General features: G+C 38.1%; 3 protein-coding genes across 5 annotated transcripts in view; 2 read left to right on the forward strand and 1 right to left on the reverse strand.

The window, feature by feature from the left end:
• Positions 1-26132, forward strand: part of bysl (bystin-like) — a 169466-nt gene that overhangs the window by 103418 nt on the left and 39916 nt on the right. The window lies entirely within an intron of this gene.
• LOC133977459 (S-adenosylhomocysteine hydrolase-like protein 1) lies at positions 425-15788 on the reverse strand. 3 transcript variants are annotated; one of them, XM_062415633.1, is made up of 18 exons: positions 15690-15788; positions 15297-15508; positions 11529-11640; positions 11120-11263; positions 10456-10556; positions 9983-10085; positions 8678-8772; positions 8320-8426; positions 8097-8213; positions 7202-7265; positions 6924-7012; positions 6592-6662; positions 6348-6442; positions 6115-6213; positions 5872-5940; positions 5179-5257; positions 4477-4597; positions 425-3313 (listed from the first exon to the last, which is right to left on the reverse strand). In XM_062415633.1, exons 2-18 carry the CDS (start codon positions 15474-15476, stop codon positions 3307-3309), a joined length of 1653 nt encoding a protein of 550 aa, XP_062271617.1. In that variant the 5' UTR covers positions 15477-15508; positions 15690-15788; the 3' UTR covers positions 425-3306. The 3 variants fall into 3 exon arrangements, with proteins under 3 accessions (XP_062271617.1, XP_062271618.1, XP_062271615.1); XM_062415634.1 differs by having other exon boundaries at positions 15640-15766; XM_062415631.1 differs by having other exon boundaries at positions 15297-15783.
• Positions 18661-23336, forward strand: srsf3b (serine and arginine rich splicing factor 3b). The gene is made up of 6 exons (XM_062415851.1): positions 18661-18737; positions 19832-20042; positions 20129-20272; positions 22387-22425; positions 22734-22820; positions 23194-23336. The coding sequence occupies exons 2-6, from the start codon at positions 19840-19842 to the stop codon at positions 23219-23221; spliced, it is 501 nt and encodes a 166-aa protein (XP_062271835.1). The 5' UTR covers positions 18661-18737; positions 19832-19839; the 3' UTR covers positions 23222-23336.

The following is a 26132-nucleotide window of genomic DNA, read 5'->3' on the forward strand; positions in this document are numbered from 1 at the left end:
CCCCAATTCCTCCCCTTCTCTCCTCATCATGTACATTACTCCTGCACTATTACATGGACTTACTGTGTGATAATTAAGTAAACACAATTTAATTTAGGTATAGGCACCATGTAAGCTCAACAATTAAGTAGACTTTGACATATCACGTAATAAAACAGGACCCCACCATGTAAGTTAATGTTATACTTTAATAGTGAATATTCCCAAACGTTATAATTGGTCAAATATACATAAACCAATTACCAATTGTGAATCTTGGGGTCCCCTTGGAGGTCTGAGACTTTGGGGCAGTTGCCTGAATGGTTCCCCGAATGGTTCCCCGAATGATCTTTACTTGTGACACGAAGGCTATACACTTCATGTATACATTTGCTCGACAGGTAAGGTCTAATGTCTGTGAAATAATGTATCAGCACCATTTTTCAAATTGAAACAGCAGTTTATTAAAGGGAAGTGTGCACATAACTTTAACAGGTTGTATACTGCTGTAATTGTGTTCTTCAAACTATACTAGTTACAGTGTTGAAAATATAGGCCTACTTTATAGCTAATACATAATTTACAGAACCTTGTCCCCACGTGAAAAAACTTCAAACCAGCAACAGTGTACAACTGTCAAATCACAGTGGTATAATAGTTGAATTTGACGAGAGTCAAGCTGTTTGATCCAGTAATAACACATTCATTTGTCTCTAGAATAGAGTTAAAACAAGGGTAAAATATCCATTATTGTTAGTTACAGGAAAAGGAATCCATTATAAAAGGCATTTTCAAGTGCCATTATGAAAAGATCAATGTGAGTAATTTTGAGGCATGATTACCAGAAACAAAAGACTTAACCAAAAATACATTAAAACCAATGTAAAAAGCATATAAATGCAACAGAATATAAAATGTTGCTTACTAATGTCTAAAACTACAATAATGCATATTTGAGTAATGCAAAACACTGATTTAACAACTCTCCAACATTTTAGAGGTCAGATATTTTTGACAGAAAAAATGAGTGTGTTGCTGCATAGCTATTATTGTATATTGCGGAGTAACAACCATATTGGGCATTATCATACTTTGAGAAAAACACAGTTGTACGTGTGAATATAAATTACTAAGTGAGTCACAAGGTACTGTCAACTGACCAGTAACCATGGTTACAGCACTCATTTTTCTGGCAATGTCCTCACTCAAATACCCGTGGCTCTAATGCCCTTATAGCTGCAAGTGCAAAGATGAAAGCACTACAGAGTCCCCCGCAGTGGGGTACTATTCAATAAACAGCACGAGTAAGTGACAAAAGATCAACATGTTCAAACAAAACTGAAAATACTTCACAAATTAAATACAGGAATCGCCCGTAACTCTGTGGATGAAAGTTTTATCAAAGGTGAAGTTGGAAGATACCAAATGAAAAGATGAGGAGCAGTATCTGAACATATCAAGGTGCCAGCAGGGACAGCAATACTGTCGACTGTGTGGAGTAAGATCAACCCACCAGGGTGTAAGACAACATGTTAAAATGTGTCGAGGAGCTTTCAGTTCAGCAAGACAACTACCTGCACATCTGGTTTGAATTTTTAAAAAAGTCTTACCATCAGTCAACTAAGTCATTCAAAGTGGCCCTTAATTAAAAATAATAATACAATTGAACAGAGAGAAGTAAAAGTGGCATAATAAATGACTGCATTCAACAAGCCTCACAAAACAGTGCTGAAGTAGCTAAATAAAAATTGTCAGGAGACACAATGATTAGAATAGCTAGAATAAAAGTGCAGAAGATAACACAGAAGGTAAAGCTAACACAACTGCCCTGTTAACTGTGCTGACAACAAAGTGTATCCATGTCAAGGTCCAGAGCGTTTTGAGTTTATTTTTTCTGTCGTTTAGATCCTTAAAAGAAAAACAGATGACTTCAGATGAGTCCTGAGACCCATCTAACAATAAACTCTTCACTAATACCATTATGAAGTTGGCTCATTGTAGTATACAAACATACTGTATGAAACACTGAAGTATGTGACTATGCTCAGGATACTCTGTACAGAATATACACAGCTGGAACGGCCATTTTACAGATAACATTAACTTAGAGGTAATTAAGGACAATGACATGGACACTCAGGTCAGACAGAACAGAGTTGGTTATAATATATTTACATGTTATTTGAGTTATCTGTATGCCCTGAGGTGCAGATACTATTCTTACAGGACATCATAACCTCATAAATGGACAATGTTTCAAGAAAATAAACACCAAGCTCTTTTCTAATGTTAGCTATGATAAGAAAGTGCTGAAGTTCCTTTTTTGCCCAGATCAGCTGAATGTCAGCAGAAATGTGGATGATACTACAGACGTCAGGACATTTTATTATTTAATTATTTTTTATCTAGTGGATGGAATGTATTAAGTGAGTGCTGCTGCATCAAACCAAAGAAAACTTTAAAACTGCATTTTGGCCACTGAGTGGCAGAAACACTCCAAAACAAACTCACAGAGACACAGCATTGATTTACAGTCAGCTTATCAGGATCGTACGGCTCATCTGTAAGCAAACAATTGCCTGCATAGACGTCCAGCAGACACATTATTAGAGTCATATTTCTGACCACCTGAAAGATTTTAGTTGAATATTCACTGATTAACTTAGCTCTGGTTTGGTCCACCTACAGCTTGACTTGTTCACCAACCAGGGGATTACATCAGCTCCATGTTGGTTTTATTCTAAACTGACTTATCGGGGTTTTTTTTCTGGAAATGGCTGCCAACAATTGTATACAAACAATGAGCTAAAAGAGGCTAAAAAGCTCAGCAAGCTTCAGAGGTTTGAGGGTTCAGCATTACAAACGAGCCTTTAACATTACACATTACATTTGATACAATGTTTGTATCAATATATCTCTTAATGCAGGTTTAACTGAATTCACAACCATTAACATTTGACAACTCTAACTATTCCCTCTCACAGTTATTTGGCACAATGTTATGAAACATTACTCAATATCTATATAAACTTTAAAACAATCTAAAGAGCCAGCAGGTGTGAAAACATATGCACCAGAAAATAAAAATGTCAGCAGATGTAAGTGCTGTAGTTACACAGACTTCAGCTGGGTGCTGTGTGAGGTTCTGTAGGAAGCAGCAAGTGAAGCAAAACTTGCTGTGGCCAATAAAATACAACTAAATATAAGCTGTGCATCCTGTGAAGAGTAGAAAATACAATATATACATAAACCTTTCTTTTGTCTTAGAGATAAGTAATGTTGAGTACTGTCCACATGTAGGTGTGCTGAGGTGAAGTTCCTTGCAGACTAATACCTGTGAACACAAAAACAAATTAAGTTGAGAAAGACATAACAGAAAAATCTTAACAGTATGCTTTTGTCCATGTGAGCTATTTATCAATTACAAAACATTGAACAATCATTAGTTACAGCTACTCAAATATGTGAATTTATTTCCTTTCGTCTTTAGGGCACACACTCACACTAGGCAATCATAACGTGCCCAAGCACGTTTGCCCCCTAAAGTCCAGATTATTTGGCTAGTGTACCGTGCATGAGTACGGTACACTTCCCTGGCCCAGTACGGTTGGAAGAGGTGTGCTTGAGCACGGTACACTTGGTCACGCATGTGCATTAGGGATTAATATTTTTTTCGAAAATAAGACATTTTAAATCCTGGGAAAAGAAGCCAATTTTCCAGGGAATTCTGGGAAATCAACGATTTTTAAAAAGGCAACACTAGCTGAGCCCTGGTCATTTCAAGCAACACTAAATGCAACGAGGAGACATTATGCATATATGGGCTCCCAATCCGACCATTTTTGTGTATTATTTTATCATTATTAAGGCAAAAGAACTCAATTTATGTCAATCGACATTATAATGAATAGGCTATAGGCTTAATATTAGTTTGCATCCAGCGTGCTGCGGGGACTTCATTACATCTGCTGCACGGCTGCTACCACCAAGTTTATTGTCTGTTACTGTGACCCTCATAAAACTAATATTTCACAAATCTGCATTATATAAACAAAATTCGTTAAAGTAAGTCATTAGGCGACTTCTAAGTCATTCAGTTAAATTAAGTCTTACTTTTACCGGAGTAAAGAGTTGAATCAGTACGTCTGCTTTTTTATGAGAGTAAACTGTCTGCCTATGTTTTTGCACAACGTATGTGTTGGAGGCAACCGTGCTTGAGTACACTTGGGTTTGAGGTAATGTGAGTGCGAGCCAGCGGGGGACAGGGGAGGGGGACATTCGTGCTTCAGCACGGTACGGAACAACTGGCCCTAGTGTGAGTGCGCCCTTAATCAGACTGTTCAGATTTTGTGTTGGTCTGATAAAACAAGCATTATAAGATATGACTGAAACAATTAAGTAATTATTCAATAAAAAAAAGCCATAAAATAGTTGATAAGAAATTGCTCACAGTTACATAGTTGATGAAATTTGTATTCAGGATTTCTAGACTTGTACCTGTAGTAGTTTGGTTTAAAAGGACCATTCTTGTTTAGGCCCAGGTATTTTGCCTGCTCATCGCTAAGTTCTGTCAGGTGGGCATCAAAAGTAGCCAGATGCAGACTGGCGACATATTCATCTGAAATAAACAGATTGATTTTAGTAAAAAAAAAATAGGCTTAATAGAGTAAAAAAACTGAGAAGTTGAAGCCTGACTTAGATCTTTAGTTACACCATTAACAACACCAGAGGGCAGGAGTTAGTTCAGAGGAAAAGATTTTCAATTTATATCTTAAATTTTCATCTCAATTTGTTCACATGATTATACGTTTTTCGATTTCTTCCATTAAGAGGAAAATGACTGTGTAAGAAGGGAATGGAAATAAGAAGAGAGAAATGGAAAAAAAGAAAGCAAATCTGTACTTGTCTTTGTGTAATTCTGCTGTATGGATGACTATAAATTAGATTATGTCTATGTATGGTTTGCATCTCCTTTACGGAGTTCTTGTACTGCATTGTATGTCTAAAAGACATTATACAGAATGTAATGTGTGGAAGGAATTATGTATTTTAATATCAATAAAAAGATCATTACAAACAAAACAAAAACATTTCATCTCAAAGCACTCCAGTGCTACAACACTGCCATGAGTAATGCTGCTTGTAATATTTGAATACTTTAAACATTATGGATCATGTAAAGTGTTTATATATCCTCACCCATCTTCTTGGGAAGCAGGTAAACATCCTGCTTGTATCGTCCTTCAGGGGCATTGTACAGCTCTATAAGGGCCAAGGCCTGAAAACAATAACAAATTAATAGTACAGTTGTAAATTGCAGCACTTTATGAATTGCATGAAGAAGAATAAATGTACCTATGAACTGATTACAGAGAGATAATAACACATGTATAAAGAGAAGCAGCCCAGTACTGTATGCTATGACAGGCTATGCAGAATTTTTTTTCATATCTTTTAAACAAACTCAACTCTACCTTCTGTGTCTTTCTAATGTTTTATTATTACTGATGACATTTCCAGGTCAGGGCATGTACTTAACTTCCAGGGTGGCCAAATAATTAGAGCAAATGGAAAAGTACATGGTGAACTCATTGCTATCTGCAGTGGACTGCAGCACTTCTACTGTGTGTCATTAGCTGCTGTACAGCTTATTAAAGGCTGTTTGGTAATTGAAGCCGGATTCTCTGCTTATCTTCTAAATGCAGGGGACCGGAGCACACCCCTTCATTCACGGTCTTTGTGGTGGTTTAAGTCAAAAGTCTAAGTCTACTTTACTCTGATGAAGACACAATAGTGTCAAGTCTGTTTGCACAATTAAAGGCTGTGAATTAATCGGTGTGCTCCAGTCCTATTTTGTTCTCTGGAAGTCTGTTCAGTAGTATCAAATGTTACCTGAGTGGTGGCTGTGATGGACAGGACAAAGGTAGGAACAGTGGAGCAGCTGAGGTTCAGGAGACGTCCCTACCGTAGCAAACAATATTTTATCAAGAACAAAGAAAGAAATCACATATACTGTTCCAACATAATCAAACCTTTCATATCAACAGAAGAAGTTTTGAGCTGAGATTACATGCACAACATCTGTATTTATTGCATATTATTGCAAGGTTGTAATAATATGATGTAGCCACTTACCTCAGCCAGAAGGATAACTCTCTTGCCATCGGGCCAAATTACGTGATCCACCTGAGAGCGCACTCTCTCCCAGGTCAGCTCAGGGGTCCGAAGACTTGCCTGGAAGAGATGAGAATTTCAATCAGTTTCACTTTTTATGATTGGCCTGATTCTAAAATCATCGCACAGGGCGTCTCAAATATGAACTGGGACAAATGTAACTTTGAATTCTCTCATTGTAAACACTAGTTTACCACATCAATCTCTGTATTGGAGTGACCCATGTTGCAGACAATAGAGCCATTTTTCATTCGGTCCAGTTGGTCTCTGCACACCACATTCTTGTTCCCTACAGGAAGACACAATAATCCACCATCAGCAAACATAATCTGTATCCATACAAGATGCAATAAGCAAAGAGCCCCAAGGACAGCTATAAAATATGAAATCCTATATCAGTGCATCCCTACGAGTGGTTCCAGCAACATGTGGAGTTACCAGTGCACGTGATGATGACATCAACCTGGCGAATGACTTCATTTAGCTTCACAACCCTGAATCCGTCCATGCTGTTCACAAACAAAAGAAAGAAGAGTTTAAGTCTCCAGCCTCATTGGGACAAAGACAAAATTACAATTTATTGACAAGCAAGTCAATTCAACTGAAGGCCAAGCTCCATGCTGTGATGCTACAGAGCAGTTAAAATTAAGCTATCTAATAATATTTTATTAAATAAATAATAAAACACAATTGTCAGACAAGCTTGAGCAACTGTGCAATGTTATCTGTTATGCTTTTTTCCGATTCATCCGAGTTCTTTTTTTCCTCACCAGGCCTGCAGGGCACAAATGGGATCAATCTCTGTAACATAGACAATGGATCCCAGAGCTTTCAGAGCAGCACAACAACCTTTTCCAACCTGCAAAGACAAGATATTACACTGTATGACATTCAGTTACATGTGCTGATTACCTTTACCTTAATAAAATATTTCTATTTTTATTATATATCATTCAGCACTGCAGTGTATCATCATTAATATTTTCACAGCTATATGCTTAAGAAAAATATTAAATGTGGTATGTTAATGTTAAAAGAAGTATCTCACCTCGCCGTACCCACATACCACCACCTGTTTGCCTCCGAACATGACATCTGTGGTTCTCTTCAAGCTAGAGATTTGAGACATAAAATTAGCACATTAAGTCGAAGTGAAAAACTGCCAATCTGTATCTGTGAGAGCAGCTCTTTGAATTCAATAAATATTCATGAACAATACTTTAAGTGTTATGATTCATGATAGAACACCTGCTTTAAGACAACCATGTACCTTGCACATAATTAAATCAGTTGGAAAAGCAATACGTTTAGTGTGGTGGGGGGGTGTAAAAAGCATTCACCCGACACCGAGCTGTGTAGACATTGTTACTGAGTACTAAACTGTTCATGTGCTGCCTTGGTGATAATTAACAACAGGGTAATTATTGTCCTCCGGCTGTGTAGCTGAATGTTGATCAGAGTCCAGACAGTTTGCATAAACACAGTAGAGGAGTAATACAAGGCCAACAGCACTTTAACAGCTACTAAGGTTATATAAGGCTTTGGTCTTTATGCACCAGGTGTCTACCGTATGCCTGCAGAATTATAAAATTGCTCAAATTACATAATTAAGTAACTACAGTCAAATGACTTGAATAACTGGATGTGTTGATGAGCTCATGTCAGACTGACAGAATTTAGGCTATGAAGCCAAATTCAGAGCTGAGCCAATCTTTTGCAGTTGGAGAGTGTAGACAGGTATGCTAAGAATTTAACTCTGATCTGAACGCTTTGGTAGTGTATTAAACTCACAGATTTCAGACAAGAGAAGTACTTTATTTCTTCAAATGTTAAATGTCACTTTAAAGCTGTCCAATAAACAATCTGTACAAGTGTACATAAGTTAGACTTTGTTGCTGTTCAGCCTTCCAATTATCAAATACCTCAAACCCAAACTTACTCACCCGTCCAAGATCGACTCTCTGCAGCAGTACAGGTTGTCAAACTTCTGCTTTGTCACGGAGTCATTTACATTCATAGCTGGTACGCACAGTTTTCCAGCTTTAGAGAGCTGATACAACCTAGAAAGGGAAGGCGGAAACTTTTCACTTCATGTTGGGGTGTCTTGCTATGGGTTTACGACTACATAATTTACAGGAAGTGCACATCTATTAAACAGTAAACCACCTGTGAACCCCAGTGACACTCTCCTCCACAATGCCCCTGATCTTCTTGAATACATTTGGGTATTTTTTGTACATCCAGTGTGTCAAGTCTCCTCCATCATCAAGGATCTAAAAAGTGAAAGGAAAAGAAACAGTGCGATATTTGTTAATGAACATGAGTGTAAAACATATGTAATACAAGACAAATATTTCTGTGTAACTTTAATTGAAACAAATCTAAAGGAACGCTGCTTTTCTGGTGTTTTCAGTAGTATTTTGCCTATATCATTCATGAATTACACTCTTTTGCTAGAGAAACAAGGGACTCCGGAGGAGTGGATTGCCCCTTCAGAGATAAAAAGATAAACTTTTTAACATACCATGTTGGGCTGCCAACCCTCATTGTTGACACAGCGGTCAATACACCACCAGAAGTCATCCTCAGACTCGCCCTTCCAGGCAAACACAGCCACACCTGAAACATAAAACATGGGCAATATCTTCAGCAATTGTACATGAACAATCGCATGATTGTGTGTCGTCTTGTTCAATCAGTCAATAAAGATAAACACGACCTTTCATCTCGAAAACTGAGAGTGGAGAGACTGGAGAGACAATACCAGAGTTTATATGATGCCATTAAAGAAACACTTTCTATGACAGTGAATGAGGCCAAATACATTGGTTCTGTGATAACACATTGTTGAACAAATTGGTCTAGCTAAGAGTTTTAAACACTATTAATATCATGTCTGTTTAAGTGACATCTGCACTTTCCATGAGCCCTCTACTTTAATGAAAATGCTTTCTTTAAACAGCTCGACATGCAGTAGACTGTGTACTACAGACAATAGCCCACCAACACCCAAGTTATGTGTTATCTCCACTCTGTGACTCCTAAATCTGTAGTAACCCCATCAACTTGTCAGATAATGAAAGGCCTACTGTGGAAATATAGTACATACTTAAACCATCACATAGCAACCACAGATAAATGTCTCAAGTACTGCTGTTCCTTCACTAAATGTCAAATCTTAGATGTTCCCATTAACTCTGGAGGGACAATTTTTCAAGTTCTTTAACATTTCCCATCAGTATCCCTGTTTTCTTCTGTTCACATCAAAAAGCACATCATAAGAAAACAACCTGTGCTTATCATATGGTCTAATTAAAATATAATACCAGGTCCTGTAAAGTATTATATGATACATTTGTACACCTCAGTGTTAATAAATGGAAACTGGACCCTATTTTTCCATCATTTTGTGTCTAAGTGACTAATGGGGACAACAACTTTTACAACTGGTCTAGTATTGAGCGAGAGCGCTGCAGCCAGCAGCCAACAAAAAGCCTGCATGTCATCCTCTGGGGCAATAGCACCCTGTCAATGTACATCCACTAAAAGTACTTGTTTTTTTATTGTTGATTGTTATTATAAGTGTCTGATAGCATTATATTGCTGCGTGTTTCACAGCTGCCAGCTGAAAAATTCTTGCTCAATACTATATCAATTTCAAAAATTGTTGTCCTCATTACTCCCTTAGAAGCAAGGGGATAAAACAATGTCCATTACTTGTATTCAACATCACAAAATTCCCTGTATTTAATCAGCAGCCTTTATGGGATCGCAGGTAAAGTGAGTCATAGTGTTTGCGCTCCAAACTTAAATGTCCTCTGATGCTTACCTAACTCCGACAGAGCAGCAGCCACCTCGTTCTGTGTAGAGTAGATGTTACATGCAGTCCAGCGGCACTGAGCCCCAAGAGCCACCAGAGTCTCAATCAGCACCTGAAAACACAGAGTAAAATGGTCAAATAAGACAGAGCTATTCACAAGTAAAAAATAAACTCCATATCAATCATTTTATGTCTATTTTATGATTCAATAACAGCTCACTATTACACCTGTCACACTATTATTTGACTCAGTCCAATGAACTGTTCAAGGACACAGACTATTGTGTATTTTGAGGACATAACTTTAGCGTACTTTAATTATTTCAGACTTGGTTTAAAGAGACAAGAAACCTCAGTTGTCTTTGAGAGTGCATAGTGCAGAAACTGTGATTAAAATTGACCTAAAATCCTATCCTGATTAACTGGCACTATCAAACTGCAGCCTTGGGGCGTTGAAGCACAATGTCAGAGAGTTATCTTACTGCGGTCTGTGCAGTGATGTGAGTGCAGCCCACAATTTTGGCACCTGCGAGTGGTTTCTCACTCTGTGCTCTCTTCCTGAGTGAGATCAGAGCAGACATATCTGAAAACAACAGAACATTAAAAAAAAAAGCGTGAGTGGGAGAGAGAGCAGTGCAGATGATACAAAAAAAAAAAAGATGATCAATTCTTTACAAACCCACAACTCCTTTTCTAAAATATAGCTGAATAAAACCACTGTTTGTGACAACACTACTGTATTTTGCTTTTCTTTATAACAGCTATGTTTTACAAAGGCCATTTTTCTAAATATTGTGATGGTATGGTGTCATTTGTGCTCTGGTTTTGAGCTTTACTTAGGTCAAAAGAAATATGTCAGATCAGCAAAATCTGGAAGGTCGCTGGCAAAAAACGCAGTAACCAAATAATGAACAACACTGTAGATATTTAAAGTTATTTATTAAAGTCTGCTAGACCTTTCCTCTCTCCTTCACTGTCTGATTTCCACTCCTTCTCAGATTCATTTATAAATCTCATGTATGTTATGTACAGCTGCATCAAGCATCAGGGAAAACATGTTATACATATACATATTTGTTTCAAATGTGTGTAATTAATTAGAACCCATTCAAATAAAATGAGGTGACTGACCCCTCTGAGTCTTACCTTGCTCTGCTATCTCAATCTCACGTCTCCCAAACTCAGCTTGTTTGATGTTCTTGACACAGAAGTCGCTGCTGCCCTTGGAGTTGACCTGTGTTTTGTCCCGTGGTGATGTCTCATCATCGGAGCTGTCCGTATAGGACGCAGCTGTAAAGGAAACACGGGTTTTGAAAGAACTCACCCAATTGAGGATGCAAATTTTGGGGAGTAAACAGAACATGTAAGCCTGAATGAGCATTTGACCAAATACACATCATTTATCTTCAAGACTTGTAAACCTTTCTAGGGGACTAAAATGGGATGAGAACAAATTAATTGGCAAATACAAATTAAAATACATTTATTGAAGGACTATAAGGTTTTTATAAAGACAAGTTAAACACTGGTGCACACATTAGTTCCTCCTTCTTACCGGAGCTGTAGCTGTCTGTGGACGACTGAGAGACGGAGCGGGACAGGGAGCGACGGCCTGCCTTGGTGGGGAACCTGCTGAACTCCTGCTTTTCTTCCACAAACTGGATTTGCTGATACAAACAAAAGTCACATTACACATTGTGAGTTCAATGCTTCCACAGACGGTTTGAACTGAAACTATTTCAAATGGATAACCACTCTAGCAATAGATGTAATGCTACAGTATAAACAGTTACACTACTGTGTGTCCTGTAAAGAGTTGAGCACAGAGCACGCTTAAAGCCCTTTGGCAAAAAAATGGGGGTTGGACCATTTTTATTTTCGTCCCACTGAAGTCTTGTTTATATATTTTAGCCTTGAAAGGATTTGGATCGAGTGGAATGAAGAAAAATGTAGCTACATACTAAAAACAACACGATAATCCCTCTCAAACTAGTAAGCTCATTTTGTTGTGTTGCCAAAAATAGACGTCCGAGTGCTGCGCAACCAATATTGCGCCATCAAGATGGACGTTCTAAGTTAAGCTGTCTGAGACAAATTTTGGTTCAATGCTCCCATGTGACTCATTGCAACATGTCTGTGGATATCCCCAAACTTCATTGAGGCCTTGTTGCTACTGAAAAAGATACAGTCGCAAAAATGTGAGCCTCTGATGGACGATCAAATCACAGGGCAGAAAAGTGGGTCCACACTTAACTTACTAAGTACATGCACAGCTCTGCAGCTTGAAATCAGTTTCTAATTTAGTGTGTTTAACAAACTTTATTTCATTAAGAATTAGACATAGTAATTATCTGTGAAATGTGTGCCTGACTGAAATGTAACTATTTATTAACATCCACAGCTGTTAGACTGACCTGCTCACTGTGAGAGCTACCACTGCTGGCTTTGCTACGTCACATCTGGTCAAATATCCACAGCTGCCAGTTTTTCACATTAATTTCAGCTTGTTGCAGTTTGCAGCCCGTATTTAGACACACATGAATATGATATGTGTCCGCACACATTTGTCTGTCTTTACGCCCGGTCAGTGAACTTTTTACAGAACCAGTAAAACCAGAGGATTTTGCATGCATCAAAGTAACATGAGATAGTGGGAAAAATCCTCTTGGAGCTGTAACACTATCTTTTCCCGAGCCAACCGGTGAGTACAGGTATGAAGAAGTGAACCAGGAGATCTGCACACCTCAGCAATCACAGGAATGTTTTCTTTACCTGGCAGCAAGTTTGGAACACATTTTTTTTTTCATCTCAGCCAAAAAAATAAAGTGTGTAAGATTTATAGTCAGTATAGATCAGATCAAGAGGAGACTGGATTACAGTTTAATAAATCAGGCTACAGACTATCATCAGAGTCTGACTGAGATGCCGTTCCTGTCACCCAGCCTTCACGTCTGAATGGGAATCAGGATCTTCACTCTGATCCGTTCAGTCTCTGGTTTCTCAGTTTAAGCCTGGTGCTAAAACCTTCCACATGCCAGAGAAGATAACATGGCAACAAAGAACAATGTGGAGCTGTTTTCTTGAGATTAAGGTGACAAGACACCACATATTTTACCCTGGGCAGGAGGAAGGTGGGGGTTTGCAGGGGTCCCAAAGCCTGACTTATACTGGAGTTTAGTTTCCTTCACATCTGATCATTAAAGAGCTGGGTGAACGTATTTATTCACTGAATTACAAAAAAACTTTAAATTTAACAGAATGAGACTCCATGACGAAGTAATGACACGTTTTCAAGTGGTGTGGTCTGTTTTAGTGATTATTTTACACACATTAACTTGAGGTTGTTGCCCTTGCTGAAGTTTACTAAAGTCTAAATGATGCCACATTTATCTCACTTGTCCCCAGACTCGTAGTACAAATCTGTGACATTAATTTAAGAGTGTGCATGTTGTGTTTAAAGAAAAAAACGTGAAAACATTTTTTCCAATGTGTCCTAAAATATTCTGCTTCATCTTTCCTTCCTGTATTTGTTATTCAATGTGACTAATTTGATGAGAAGGACCTTAATCACATCCAAAATCGAAAACTTAACAATGATTTCCGACCTAACTCTGATACATAACCAGTTATAAGCTACATCTAACCATCCATACCTAAACATTAATTACAGGATACTGTATGAACTTTAAACTAAACAACTGTAATGTATTACCTAAACATGAGCTAATCATTTCAAAATGTATGTCTTCTACTGGGCTTTGACCCTGCATCACTCAAAGTACAAACCGCTAACATGGACCCAGCAAAAAGTCCTCTTTCTAGACACAAAATACTCTGTAACTGCCTTTGATCTCACATTACAAATAAAAGTAGCCATCATCCATTTTCCATCATCTAATACTTCCCTGCAGGATCTCACATATGTAACCATAAATTAAATTATATTTACAGTAGCTGTCTGTAGTTCACTGCAGACGCAAAATATCATTTTCATCACTTTGCTGTTTTCTACTTTGTGAAAGAGCTGCTGAATATTCTCATCTGTCCTGCCCTTGACCTGCTTCTTGTGTTAAATTGTCCAAAAAGCGCGCTTCTACCTGATATGCATGACTAATTTTATACCAACTTTATACAGCTGAACCAAACAAAAGAAAAGCACATACTCTTCTATATGGGAGCCATTAAATGCAAACTAATGACTGCTGTACTGTAAACTTCCTCCCAGAAAGAGAATGAGGATGTGAAACAAAGCTGAGGGCTGAGTGTTCAGATTTGTGGTCACAACTGGGCTGCATGTTTGCTCAATGTAAAAAGACAATGGAGTGCGTATCTGCCTGAAAGTGGTATTCATTTGTCCACTGCAGCCGCAATGAGGTGTGCAAATACTTGTGATTCCTAAGCCCCAAGAATTCATGGTGCAACTCTTCCTTGTTAACTTGACGCTCCTCTTCTTTTAAAGCATTAGGTGGAATAAACCTGTTCTGTTGTTCACTTGGCTTGGATACAGAAAGCAACTCCAGCCATTTAGACAAACAAATCCAAAAAGAGCAACTGAACAGAGGAGAGAGAGAGTAAACTTTGGCAATGTGTTCCCATGTGGCGATTCATCTCAAATGACCTACTACTACAAAATTTGGCTCGAGTGAAGTAATCAAAACCACTTTTAGGACACCCTTATCGCATGTTTTGCAGCATACATGTTTGTAACATTTCTTCAATGACTTGTTACATTGGTTTTTTGTGACATAACCCTGGTCACACAGGCTTTATTTTCTCCGTCTCGTCCTTGGTGTTAATATGGAGTTAGTGGAGACAAAGCCAGAGCTAAATGAAGGGTTAATATCGGCTTTGCATTCCTCAGGTTGTCAGAAACATGACTCAAAAAATGATATCAATTTTTCTCTGTGTCTTCTGGATTTGTCTGTAAACCCTCTCTGTTAGCACAGTTTAAGTTGCCAAAAAAATCAAGGAATACTGTTTACATCAAAATGTTACATTTTCTTCAGCTTATAAATAACATTTATTAAAAACACATTTTACCAATGAAATGGAAGGTAGATAGACCTATAAGGTTTACCTATAAGCTAATAAGGCTTATATATATAGATTAGGTGTTTCAGTTTAGGGTTATAGGAATGCATGGGCTCAGTTGTGTTATAACTGAGCCCATGCATCGCTATCTTAACCTGCAGGAAACAGACAAGTGACAAGCTACAATATGTTGATGAAACTATATACTGTCAGATATAAGTGTTGTATGATATCCAATACTCTCACAGTTTATCTACACCTGAATCTCGTCCTGCAGAGACTTGGCTCTTACCTTTTTAACGGGCTTGTGAGTGGGCACAGCGCTGAAAGCGGTCGACAGCTCTCCCATGGTCATCTCGCTGTTCTTGCTTACGGTCATGGCTGAATATTTTTCCGCTACGTTTTCGCTCTCTTTCACCTCTTTGCTCGCCTGTTTCACCTCTAACTTCGCCTCCCCGGCCGGCTCTGACATGTCGACGGTGGTTGTCAAACGTCAAACGGTACCTGTGGACAGAAATACAACCCTTGAGCCCTTCTCTTATAGTAATGTCACGTCACAGCTAACGAGATCCTCGCGCTGCTAGCTGGCTGCACGGCAATAAGAGAGACGGAAGAGAGACTTTCAAATGGCGTACATGTAAAACCAGAAATTAAACGCAACAATGGGGTAACTGAGTATGCGTACTCGACTTTAATTTGGTTGCTGACAGATATCTGTATATACTCCGTTAACTTGAGTTGCGTGCTGCAGCGTTGTTGCCCCCACAGGTTCAGCTGTCACCTGGCTGAGTAGCTTTGTGGGCGGTGACCATGGAGACGCAAGCTAAGGGGGCGTGGAATTTATTATGAGGCGTTCAGGGTAAATGGGACAATAAATAAAGTCAGTGTCAACATACATCGTATGATTAATTCAACACTAAGGAATCCTTATTTGTAAGATATTAGTATGCATTAACAACTCAAGTTGTGTTAGCATGCATGCTCACATTTTAGGGTGTGATTAACTGTTTTTTTTTTTTACGATGCGAATACTTAAAACCTCAGTCAGATTTAGTATGGGACCGAAGCACAGCTACTAAGTGAAAACAATTCCCAGGTGTGTGTAAATACAACATTAAGCTCAGAGGAATCCTCTTTCGGCATGCATGCGCACTTGTGCTGCTATTGCACTGTAAACACTAAAATCACTTTGCCTTATAGAGTCTTCTCACAACACAGTGTGGTGCTGGAATTAGATTTATTTTTTGGCCGCATATATGCTTATATTCAAATAATATACAAGGCACAAGCTTGTCTGACATAGTTCTCACTACATGTGTCAACCTCCACTGTTAAATTATTCTTTGCACTTGTCACCTTCATATATTTGATATAATCTTTGTCCATATTTCCAATCAGTTGCAATCAATATTTAATTTTAAGTTTTATAACATTTTTAAAACTGTTATTACATTCTATGAATAGATTTTAAATTTGTTTAAAATACCTGAGGAGATTAGTAGGACAGATGATAATTTAATTAGAATAGAATAATAGAATAGAAAGTCTTTATTGTCATTGTACAAAGCACAACGAAATTGAGATGCTGTCTTTAAAGTGCAGGAACAAAAATAAATAAATAATTGCCATTATTTAATGCAGTTTACTGCATTTATGGCTTTAGCGTAAAAGCTGTTTTGAAATCTATTTGTGCGTAGTCTCAATGTCCTGTAGCGTTTGCCTGAGGGCAGCAGCTCAAAGAGCGAGTGTCCTGGGTGAGATGAGTCCCTGAGAATATGGCGAGCTTTCCTGAAACAGCGGGAACTGTACAGATCTTTCAAAACAAACAAACAAAAAATGCATCTAATACTAGCTCATCAGATACAATAGTATATATATAGTTTAATTCTAAATGAAAAGTTTCTTGTAAAGGAAATATATGAAATGGAAAATAACTATGAGAATCAGAAATCAAGTACATATCTTTGAAGAAAGATGGGGAAAATAGGCGAGATACCTAACACATAATACTTCTAATGACCTTAAATGTGACAACTAGACAATTATAGGATGAATTTAGTTGTATTAATGTCATTTTGTTAATGGTTATATAAAAGAATGTACTCACATGTGAGTGCACAGTCACTCACTTGGGGGTACATATGTGAGAGTCCATTTGTGAGCAAGCGGGAGTGGGGTTGTATGAGTGTTTGGTATTTATATGTGTATGTCTATGTGTGTATATGTATATATGTATATGTATATGAACATGTATCTACATGGTACCTGTCCCCTGTTTGTATACTGGCATAATATATAATCTGATCTTAAAGTATAAGTCTACTTAATTATTGATCTACTTAACTATTGTATCTGATGAACTAGTATTAGATGCATTTTTTGTTTGCTTGTTTTGGGGTTTTTTTTAGAGGTTTTGTCTTTGTCTTTAGTTGTTGATGTTGTTGTCAATTGCTTTTCTATGCTATGGAATTCCAGCATATTTAGTTATATAATGCAATTTTTAAAAAACGATTTTCAATTTTCAAGTATTCATCTACTACTACTTTAAATTATATTATTTTATTAGTATTATTATTATTGCATTACTTTTGTAATCAACAATCCAACAAATCAGTTTGAGTTTCAATTAATTACATTGTATTTTAATGTTTTATTCTTGTATAAAAGGCTAAATGAGCTTGTTTCAATGACACTCACACACAGTTCTGTCCAGTACAATTGCAGCACTCAACTCTTTCTCACTGGGCCTCAAAAACATTTCTGCAGTACTTGGAGTAGAGAACATGGTGCACAACCATAAAACCTGACTGGAAAGATTGTTGTGTATACTGGAGAAGACTCCAGTCTTGGATAAATTGAAGCAAAATTAAACTCAGAGCAAACAGAAAACAATGCAGGCATGGCTGTTCAGTGACCAACAACATCAGTGCTCTAAGGTGCATGAGTAAAGATGTGCCACATGGTGGTGCAACTTGACAAAAGTAAGTAAGAGAGAGAGAGAGAGAGAGAGAGAGAGAGAGAGAGAGAGAGAGAGAGAGAGAGAGAGAGAGAGAGAGAGAGAGAGAGAGAGAGAGAGAGAGAGAGAGAGAGAGAGAGAGAGACTTTATTTTCATTACCTGCTCTCTTGGTCTGTTTTTAATGAATAAATTATGTTTTGTTTATATTTATTTTTATTTTTCAATTATTTATTTATTGTAGCATTAATTTTGTATGTCACTTTATTATCTTTATATTTGTTCTAAGGATTGCATATTGTGCACAACTCTACTCAATAAAGGTTTATGCGAGGGAAAAAAACTACACACGGTTGGATTTCCTTCGTCAAAAATGTCGCAACAGCGCCAAAACTTAATTGACTCCAACGCTGTGGCCAAAGATGGCAATGCATCTTTTTTGCACCAAGTGTGCGCTCGTTAATCTATCCGGGTTGAACGCTTTAGTCATCTGTTGGTGGTTCTCATTAAAGATTTGTAGAAATTATTCTACTAGATTGAATGAAGTTGTTTCTTTGTGACACAAATAGCATGTTAGGACACTGTTGGAATTAATAGGTATGGTGAAAAGGGAGGTTTTAAGGAATTTTACACACCTACACATTAGCTAACCCCGCCCCCCCGGGAGCAGCAACCCGGTCACTCCACTGACATTATCCGTCACGCCATTTTCCATCGACGACCGAGAGGAACAAACCGGCCGGAGAGGAAAATATAAACTGTGAACTGCAACAAACACGGTAGAGTGTGAACACAATTGTTAATAACACACTGTACCGGAACTGTATATGAATGTCCTGTTTGCGTAGATTAATCGGATAACCATATTCATTCAATCTATTGTTAGGTTTCTGTGTTTGCCGCTGCATGACGCTAGGCCTCGGAAAGGCGACAGCCATTTTAGCTACCGTAAACCAGCTCTCAGCTATTGTTGGCTTTGAAGCGTCGAAGGGATGTCAAACGTAGAATAACACATTTATAACGCTGTAGATATGACCGTGTTAGTTTAATGTCTCAGTTAAACAGAGAAGGTTATATAGAGATTTAACCCTAGGGCTCAGCATCAGCTACGGGGAGTAACGCTTTCTGCTAAGCTAAACTTAGCTCAGACCGCGAGTCCAACCAAAAGGCCTAATTTATTTGGTTTTCCAAACATTGTTTTAAAAAATGACTGCAAAAAGTACTCTTGGGTAATTACAGTATGTCCATCACGCAAGTCATTGAAGGATATTGTAGGTTTAATACACACACGTGAAGATGTAATGTGATATTGTTGGGAGTATCCTTGATGATCTGGCGGCGTAATGTTTAAAATCAGTTTTTGAACTTGTTTATGCACAATATTCATCTTGCTTACGCTCAGTCAGCTTAATTCACTTCCTCCAAAATAAACAGTGGTCATGGGGTATGTTTATGCTGCAGGAACATCGTAAAGTTGTAAAGTAATGCCTCATAAAGACATAAACTGACTACTTTGATTTATAGATATAATCTCTATTATTCCCGAAGGAAATTACGGCATCCAGTAGCCAATATTAAATCAGATTATACAGTCAGTCATTCCAAAAATAAGCTCACAGTCCATTATTGACAGCAGCTTGCTTAGGGTCCTCTTTTCTGCCACTGATGTCAGGGACCCCAGCTCAACGCCAACAACAGAGCCAGCCTTCCTCACCAGCCTGTCCAGTCACCCAGCGTCTTTGAGCAGATTAATTTGTGACGTGTTTCTTATGTGATTTTCAGAGCTTCTGTTTAAAGGAGAGGTCACTTCTGAATATCTGACCTATCTGCTCTAGTAATATCTAATTCTGTGTTTTTGCTGTTTAATTTTCAGATCCAGTCATGCACCGTGACTGTCCTCTTGACTGCAAGGTCTACGTTGGAAACTTGGGCAACAATGGAAACAAGACAGAGTTAGAGAGGTCATTTGGCTACTATGGTCCTCTTCGCAGTGTCTGGGTGGCTAGGAACCCCCCAGGTTTCGCTTTTGTAGAATTTGAAGATCCCAGAGATGCAACTGATGCTGTGCGGGAACTTGATGGAAGGTAGGCTTCAGATACTGAAGATAAAACATGTCCAGGACTCATCTTGCTACAGCTGCAGTAGCTAATAATTACATTTTTTTTAATAGGACATTGTGTGGTTGCCGGGTACGGGTAGAGCTATCCAATGGAGAGAAGCGCAGCCGTACCCGTGGCGCTCCCCCTTCATGGAGCAGGCGTCCTCGAGACCGAGACGACTACAGGAGTCGGCGCAGTCCACCAGCCAGGCGAAGGTGACCTACATGCTGTTGTTTGACAGTGGCCTGTCGAAACCAACATTTTATTTATTTATCTTGTACTCAAATCCTGTTCTAGGACTTGCTGATTCCACTCTCTTACCCACAGTATATTTCCTGGTAATTGTTTTTTTTTTTTTACCAGTCTAGGCTTAGTGTTTGAGATCTTTTGTGTTGAGTATGCATTTGTGACTGCTGCTATGTGTAAGGCTTGCAGTATCATCTTCATTGACATTATTTGTCATTTTATGCAGGGAGCCAAACAGATATTTATAATCAAAAAATGAAATCGCATGGGACCAGGACGTTATACTAGGTTATGTGGTGAGGTTCGTTTATCGCATTGTGCATTTTTAAACCTGTCCGGCAAGTATTAACTTCTGCTTTGGGCACTAGTGCTTCTTTTGAAGTGCACATCTTTTTTATGTGCACTTTAAAAAAGGTTTCTACATTGTAAATGCTTAAAAGTGGCGAATTACATGAAATACGTGTGGGTTATTCCTATGTCGAAAAAAGTATAATCTGTTTAAAATTTTGGGGGGATGAAAGTGCCAAATGTGATGCATTTTTTTCTTTTTGTTTGAGGATGCTTTTTATTTTTCATCTATATTAATAAGAATGAAACCCGTTGCAGAGCCACCACCATGCCTCTTCTCACCACCCTCTGAGTCAATCAACTAGTCCTCTTTCAGCATCATGTGACTGCTGACCATCGTGCCCCAATCAGCTTGGCTGGTGCTGTCACATGACCCGGGCATGGCCAGTCGTCAGGTTGCACCAGCCCATTGGTTCCTCAGCATGCCGTTCTCAACCTCCTCCTCCTTCAACCTTAACCCAAACGGCAGCGGCCCACCTCACATTCCCGACCAATCAGCGTATTACGTTCCCAAAAGTCTACAACCTACCAGCAGCAGCCTTCGGCTAACCAATTAAAGCAGGAAAAAAGCCACAGCCAGCCCCCATCTGCCTGCCACCTAATCACCTTGCAGCATCTGGCCAGTCCTATTCAGCCAATTCTACCTACCCGGCCGACAGTCTGCCTCCCTTTCGTCATATCTAGCTTGTTGAAAACCAAAAATACTAGTAAGTTTTCCTGCTTCATTCAGTACACTGCTGATAACAGTTTTGAAAGTGAAGACACAGCTGGTTTACAAAGGTTGTTCTTTTTTTTTTTGAGCCATAAGTTTGTCATTTTGTCCTCACCCATTACTGTAAATCCTTATTTTAAAAAGGGAATGGTCCACCATCGAATGTCTGGAACTTCACATTTCCAGAGATTTCGATTATAGATAATCATCTGGTATGTCTTGGGGCTCTGAGCAGAATTATGAAGTCACATGAATCAAAACTCTTCTCAACCCCCCCAATGAATAGCAAAAATCTTTGTTTTTGTGCTGTTTGGTTGGTTTTAGCAGATCGTAGCCTGGTTACGTTTCAAGATTAATTTCCCATTGACCAGTATGATGATTTTGTGACTATCCTACATTTCCTTATGTTCTCCTTTTGAAGTGCAGTGGACCAGTTTCATACAGATGGTCGCCTCTGTGTGTCTTGTTGTTCCCACACTATGGCCTGTCCGCAGTGCACTGTGCAGTCCTCGTAAGGGTAAATGTTGCTGGTTAGCTCACCTCAGTGTTGTAAGAAGTCTTGAGGCTCAGGCACTTTTTAAAAATCTCTTTCTATAAGATGCAAATTGAAGGGCTTGTCTTTCTCTACCACTTTAAATATAAAACCAATATAATTCACTCTTCTGACTTAGTATAATGATACCCTCTTTGTGCAAACTACTAAACCAAACTGGCTTTTATTAGTTGAACAAAGAGGGAGGCGTGAAGCACATTGTACTGTGGCACAGGTGAGAGGTTGTTTCCAAAGCATCTTTATGTGCTAGTCCATTGTCAGTGACTAATAGTTTCTGATTCGGATAGTTGTGTTCCTGGAAATACATTTTTCTTCTTCCAGTCTTTTACATCAATTTTCAGTTACTGAGATAGACAAGGGGCTGTGTTGAAGGGGGCCCTCAATTTGAAAGGACTAAAGTAGTGTGAAGCTCTACCGGTGATTGACATGTCAGTCTTTGTTCTTAACATTTTTGTGTTTTCCCTGCGCAGATCCCCACGTAGGAGGAGCTTCAGCCGCAGTCGAAGCAGGTATGTCAGCTTTCACCACATGCTTTATACACAGAAACAGAAATTACAAGTTTAATGTATTGTCACTGAAACATGTTAATCTAATGTTGGATTTATATTATTATTTCTATCTATACACACATAAATATCTAAATCAAAATAGTTGCTGATTAATTGTCCATTTGTGGATTAACAAGTTAATTGATAATCCATCCACGCTTCAAACAAGACAAACAAACATGAGTAGTATGTAGTAAAACCAGCATGACTTATTTCAGTGAATCAGAGTGAAATAATGTGTACTCAATGGGATGGTTTTGTTTTCACAGGTCTTTCTCCAGAGATAGGAGGAGGGAGAGGTCCCTCTCACGGGACAGGAACCACAAACCTTCGAGATCTTTCTCTCGATCAAGGAGGTACGGATTTCTTCGTGTGTGATCTTACAATAAATCTCAACATTATGATCAACTATTTCTTTATGAGTAGTAAAGCAGATTATTCAAGCAAAACACCAAGGTTTTTAGTTGCAGTTTCTGACACATACCTTTCACTCTCATGTCATTAGAAATGTTTGACAATATCAAGTAAAGCATAGCAATAAGACTCACCTTTTTAAACTATTATAGATCAATTAAATGTTTCTCTAGAGGACTCTGCACTGCTCAAAACATATCCTGTAGCTGCCTTTAATTTAAACTTGTTTGATTATTGTACTACTGTGAATGTTGATGTACCTTTCTTGTTTGTTTTTTAACATGATGTATTATTTTTTTCTATTCTTCCCCACAGCCGCTCCAGGTCTAATGACAGAAAATAGAGGAATGTCTGTCAGACATAAAGGGAGTTGAAGAAAACGGTTGTACAGGCTTTGCCGTTTTATTTGATGGACATCTACATGACCATCAGGTCCTTTTTGTTTTGGGATTTTTTTTTTTTTAATAATCAAGCATTTTAGTCTCCCCCTTTTCTTGTTCTGGTAATTTCAACACATGGAGTGGGTGTGTACAGGTATGACGCCTCACGTGACTCATGTCTGTTTTGTCGGTCCTCAACCGTCAAATCCCACATTCCTGTTAATGTCACCTGAGCTTTGATTTTTGTCAATGAATGTACTGTGTAGTTTGACATAGTGATAGTCCCTCATTTTCATTGTGTAAAAGCCAGTTTTTTGTTTTGTTTTTAGTTTTTTTTAAAGGAAGCATTCTAATGATGTGTAAGGAACTTCTACCTTTTGATTGTCCGTAAAGCCAGCCTATTTTCAACGTGCAACGTTCTTCATTCTGAAGGTTTTCATCTGTTAATGGTTGATCATTTGTAATAAAGGCACACTCATTCAAGATGCAAAACTCTGACATCAGTGAAAAAAAGTGTAATGAACACAAGTCTAATTTGTCTATGAAGTTTTCCATTTATTTTTCTTTTCTTTGATACTATGTGAAATTGTCTCGATTAAAAAATACTGGTTGTTAAAAAAAACTTCCTTGTTGACTTATTTCCTCTTAAAATATCAGCATTGTGTGTAATTACATGCACTGTTTCTTTTCCACAAGGGGGCGCTCCTAGAGCATCATTCAAGCATCTGAGCAGCGCCTTGGTCCTGGTCAATCTTGACTTTAAGATAATATGAAGTGGATTTACTGCATACATGTCTTGTGTTGCTGCAGTCTTCATTTTTCATGTCAGTGGTTAAACATCACTTGCTTTACAGTAACGTTAAGTAGTGCTGTAATGAGTAGTCAATGAATGGATTACCTGTCAACTATTTTGATCATAGATTAAGCATTGAGTCATTTTTCACCATTTTATAGACCAAACAATTAATCAGCTATTTGGAAAAAAATATTATAAAAATGAAAAATGTGAGGTTAAATACATTTTAGTTTTGACTATTCAGAAGAATGTCTGTAAAGGAATAATCTGTTAATACCATCAGTGGGTAGAGGAGAGGAAGAGGGCAGCATGGGATTATTATATGCAGAGAGGCCAAAAAGTTAATATACACTTTCTTGCAAGGGCATGGAATATTTTTTTAATGAACTTTTTGGTAAAATGAAATTTAAAAGTTTATGAGATTATTTTATCAGAAATTACTTGATTGGCCCATTTTACCTGAACACTGCTGATCTAAAAAATGTGGGATTGCTAATCTTCCAACAGCTGTAGGGCCTGAACAATTATATTTTCTTACATGAATTCAACACAAATTATTAAAATAATCCTTATTAATCAGAAGAACACAAATAATACATTGTTCTTTTGTTAGTGTCCCATGCCATTAACCAAAAAGTGGCCCAATATAGCTGATATCACCCTAATCAGAGAAACTGAGATTTTGACTAAATGAATCATTAACCCTAAGGTATTAAATGATAAGACTTGCCTCAGTAAGCAGATAAAGATGTTGAATATGAGATTTTTAAACATTTTGTATTAAATGGAAAAACTGCATGGGGAATAAAGACTAATTTAAGACACTTACACAGTGCAGCTGTAATGGGTTGGGTTCAAGATGTCCCACAGTAAGGAAGTGAAGGACACATAGCCTAAAGAAAAAACATGAACCTGTAAAGTTCATACTCCTGTCTGTCCCAGCAAATTTCCCTCCTTTTCTATCGTACAGGGTGTCCGATATGAAGTCGTCATGTAATTAATCCGGGTGACTGAGAGTTTAACCCTTTCACCAGGAACGATAAACCACCCAAATAATGGTGTCCTTGTGCTGCTGATAAAAGTCACTGTATGTGGTGTGTATAGGATATTAAAATGTTAAAATATGCCTGGTTCCTAGTACTAAATATTTTCAGTGTGCTAATAGAGACACGTTATTCATCTATACTGCAACATAAAGAGTATATTCAGGACTAATTAAGGTTGTCAGGTGAGACTAAATTAGAGCTTTGATTGTTCATTGTGGTTATAAAGTGTTTTATTTCTAAATCCACAGCTGTTTGTCCTCGCTGGTTCCCACCGAGTTTTTTATAATAGGACCCACTCTCTTCTCCCACTGTCCAATTGCTTTCCTCGGTCACACCCCTGACAGTCCCACTGCTCCATGTTCACGTGAACTGGCATAACACCAACACAAGCTCCTCAAATGTTGGCGCGCTTTTCCACGTGAAGCCCGGTTGTAATCACAGAAGCGATGACTCACGGTTTCCACGGAGACGGGTCTCACACTCAACGAACCCGCGGGATATCCACTCAGAAAGCTGCGATATCTATCTATCTATCTATCTATCTATCTATCTATCTATCTATCTATCTATCTATCTATCTACCTAGCTATTTACAGGTGTGTGGCTTTGTGGGGCTCTATAATGTGATTATGGGGGAGGGGGGATGGCAGTCACAGTTTATTTGAGTTAAATCTATCAAATTTAGTTAATATCTATCTATCTATCTATCTATCTATCTATCTATCTATCTATCTATCTATCTATCTATCTATCTATATATATATATATATATATATATATATATATATATATATATATATATATATATATATATATATATATATATATATATATATGTCTACAGCAATGGAACAATCAAGGACCCCTAACCTGTGTATAAAACCCATGAACAAAAAAGTGATCAGTTATAGTAATTCAGTCATTGTGTTACTTATGGATGGTACCTTAGTGAGGGGCTTTTGCAAGGGAAACTCCCTGAAACCCCCTCAAGGACCCCTGGGTCTCCCTTTTGAGAACCACTGATCTACAGTA

Source organism: Scomber scombrus, chromosome 3 (assembly GCF_963691925.1).
Source record: "Scomber scombrus chromosome 3, fScoSco1.1, whole genome shotgun sequence".
NCBI lineage: Eukaryota > Metazoa > Chordata > Actinopteri > Scombriformes > Scombridae > Scomber > Scomber scombrus.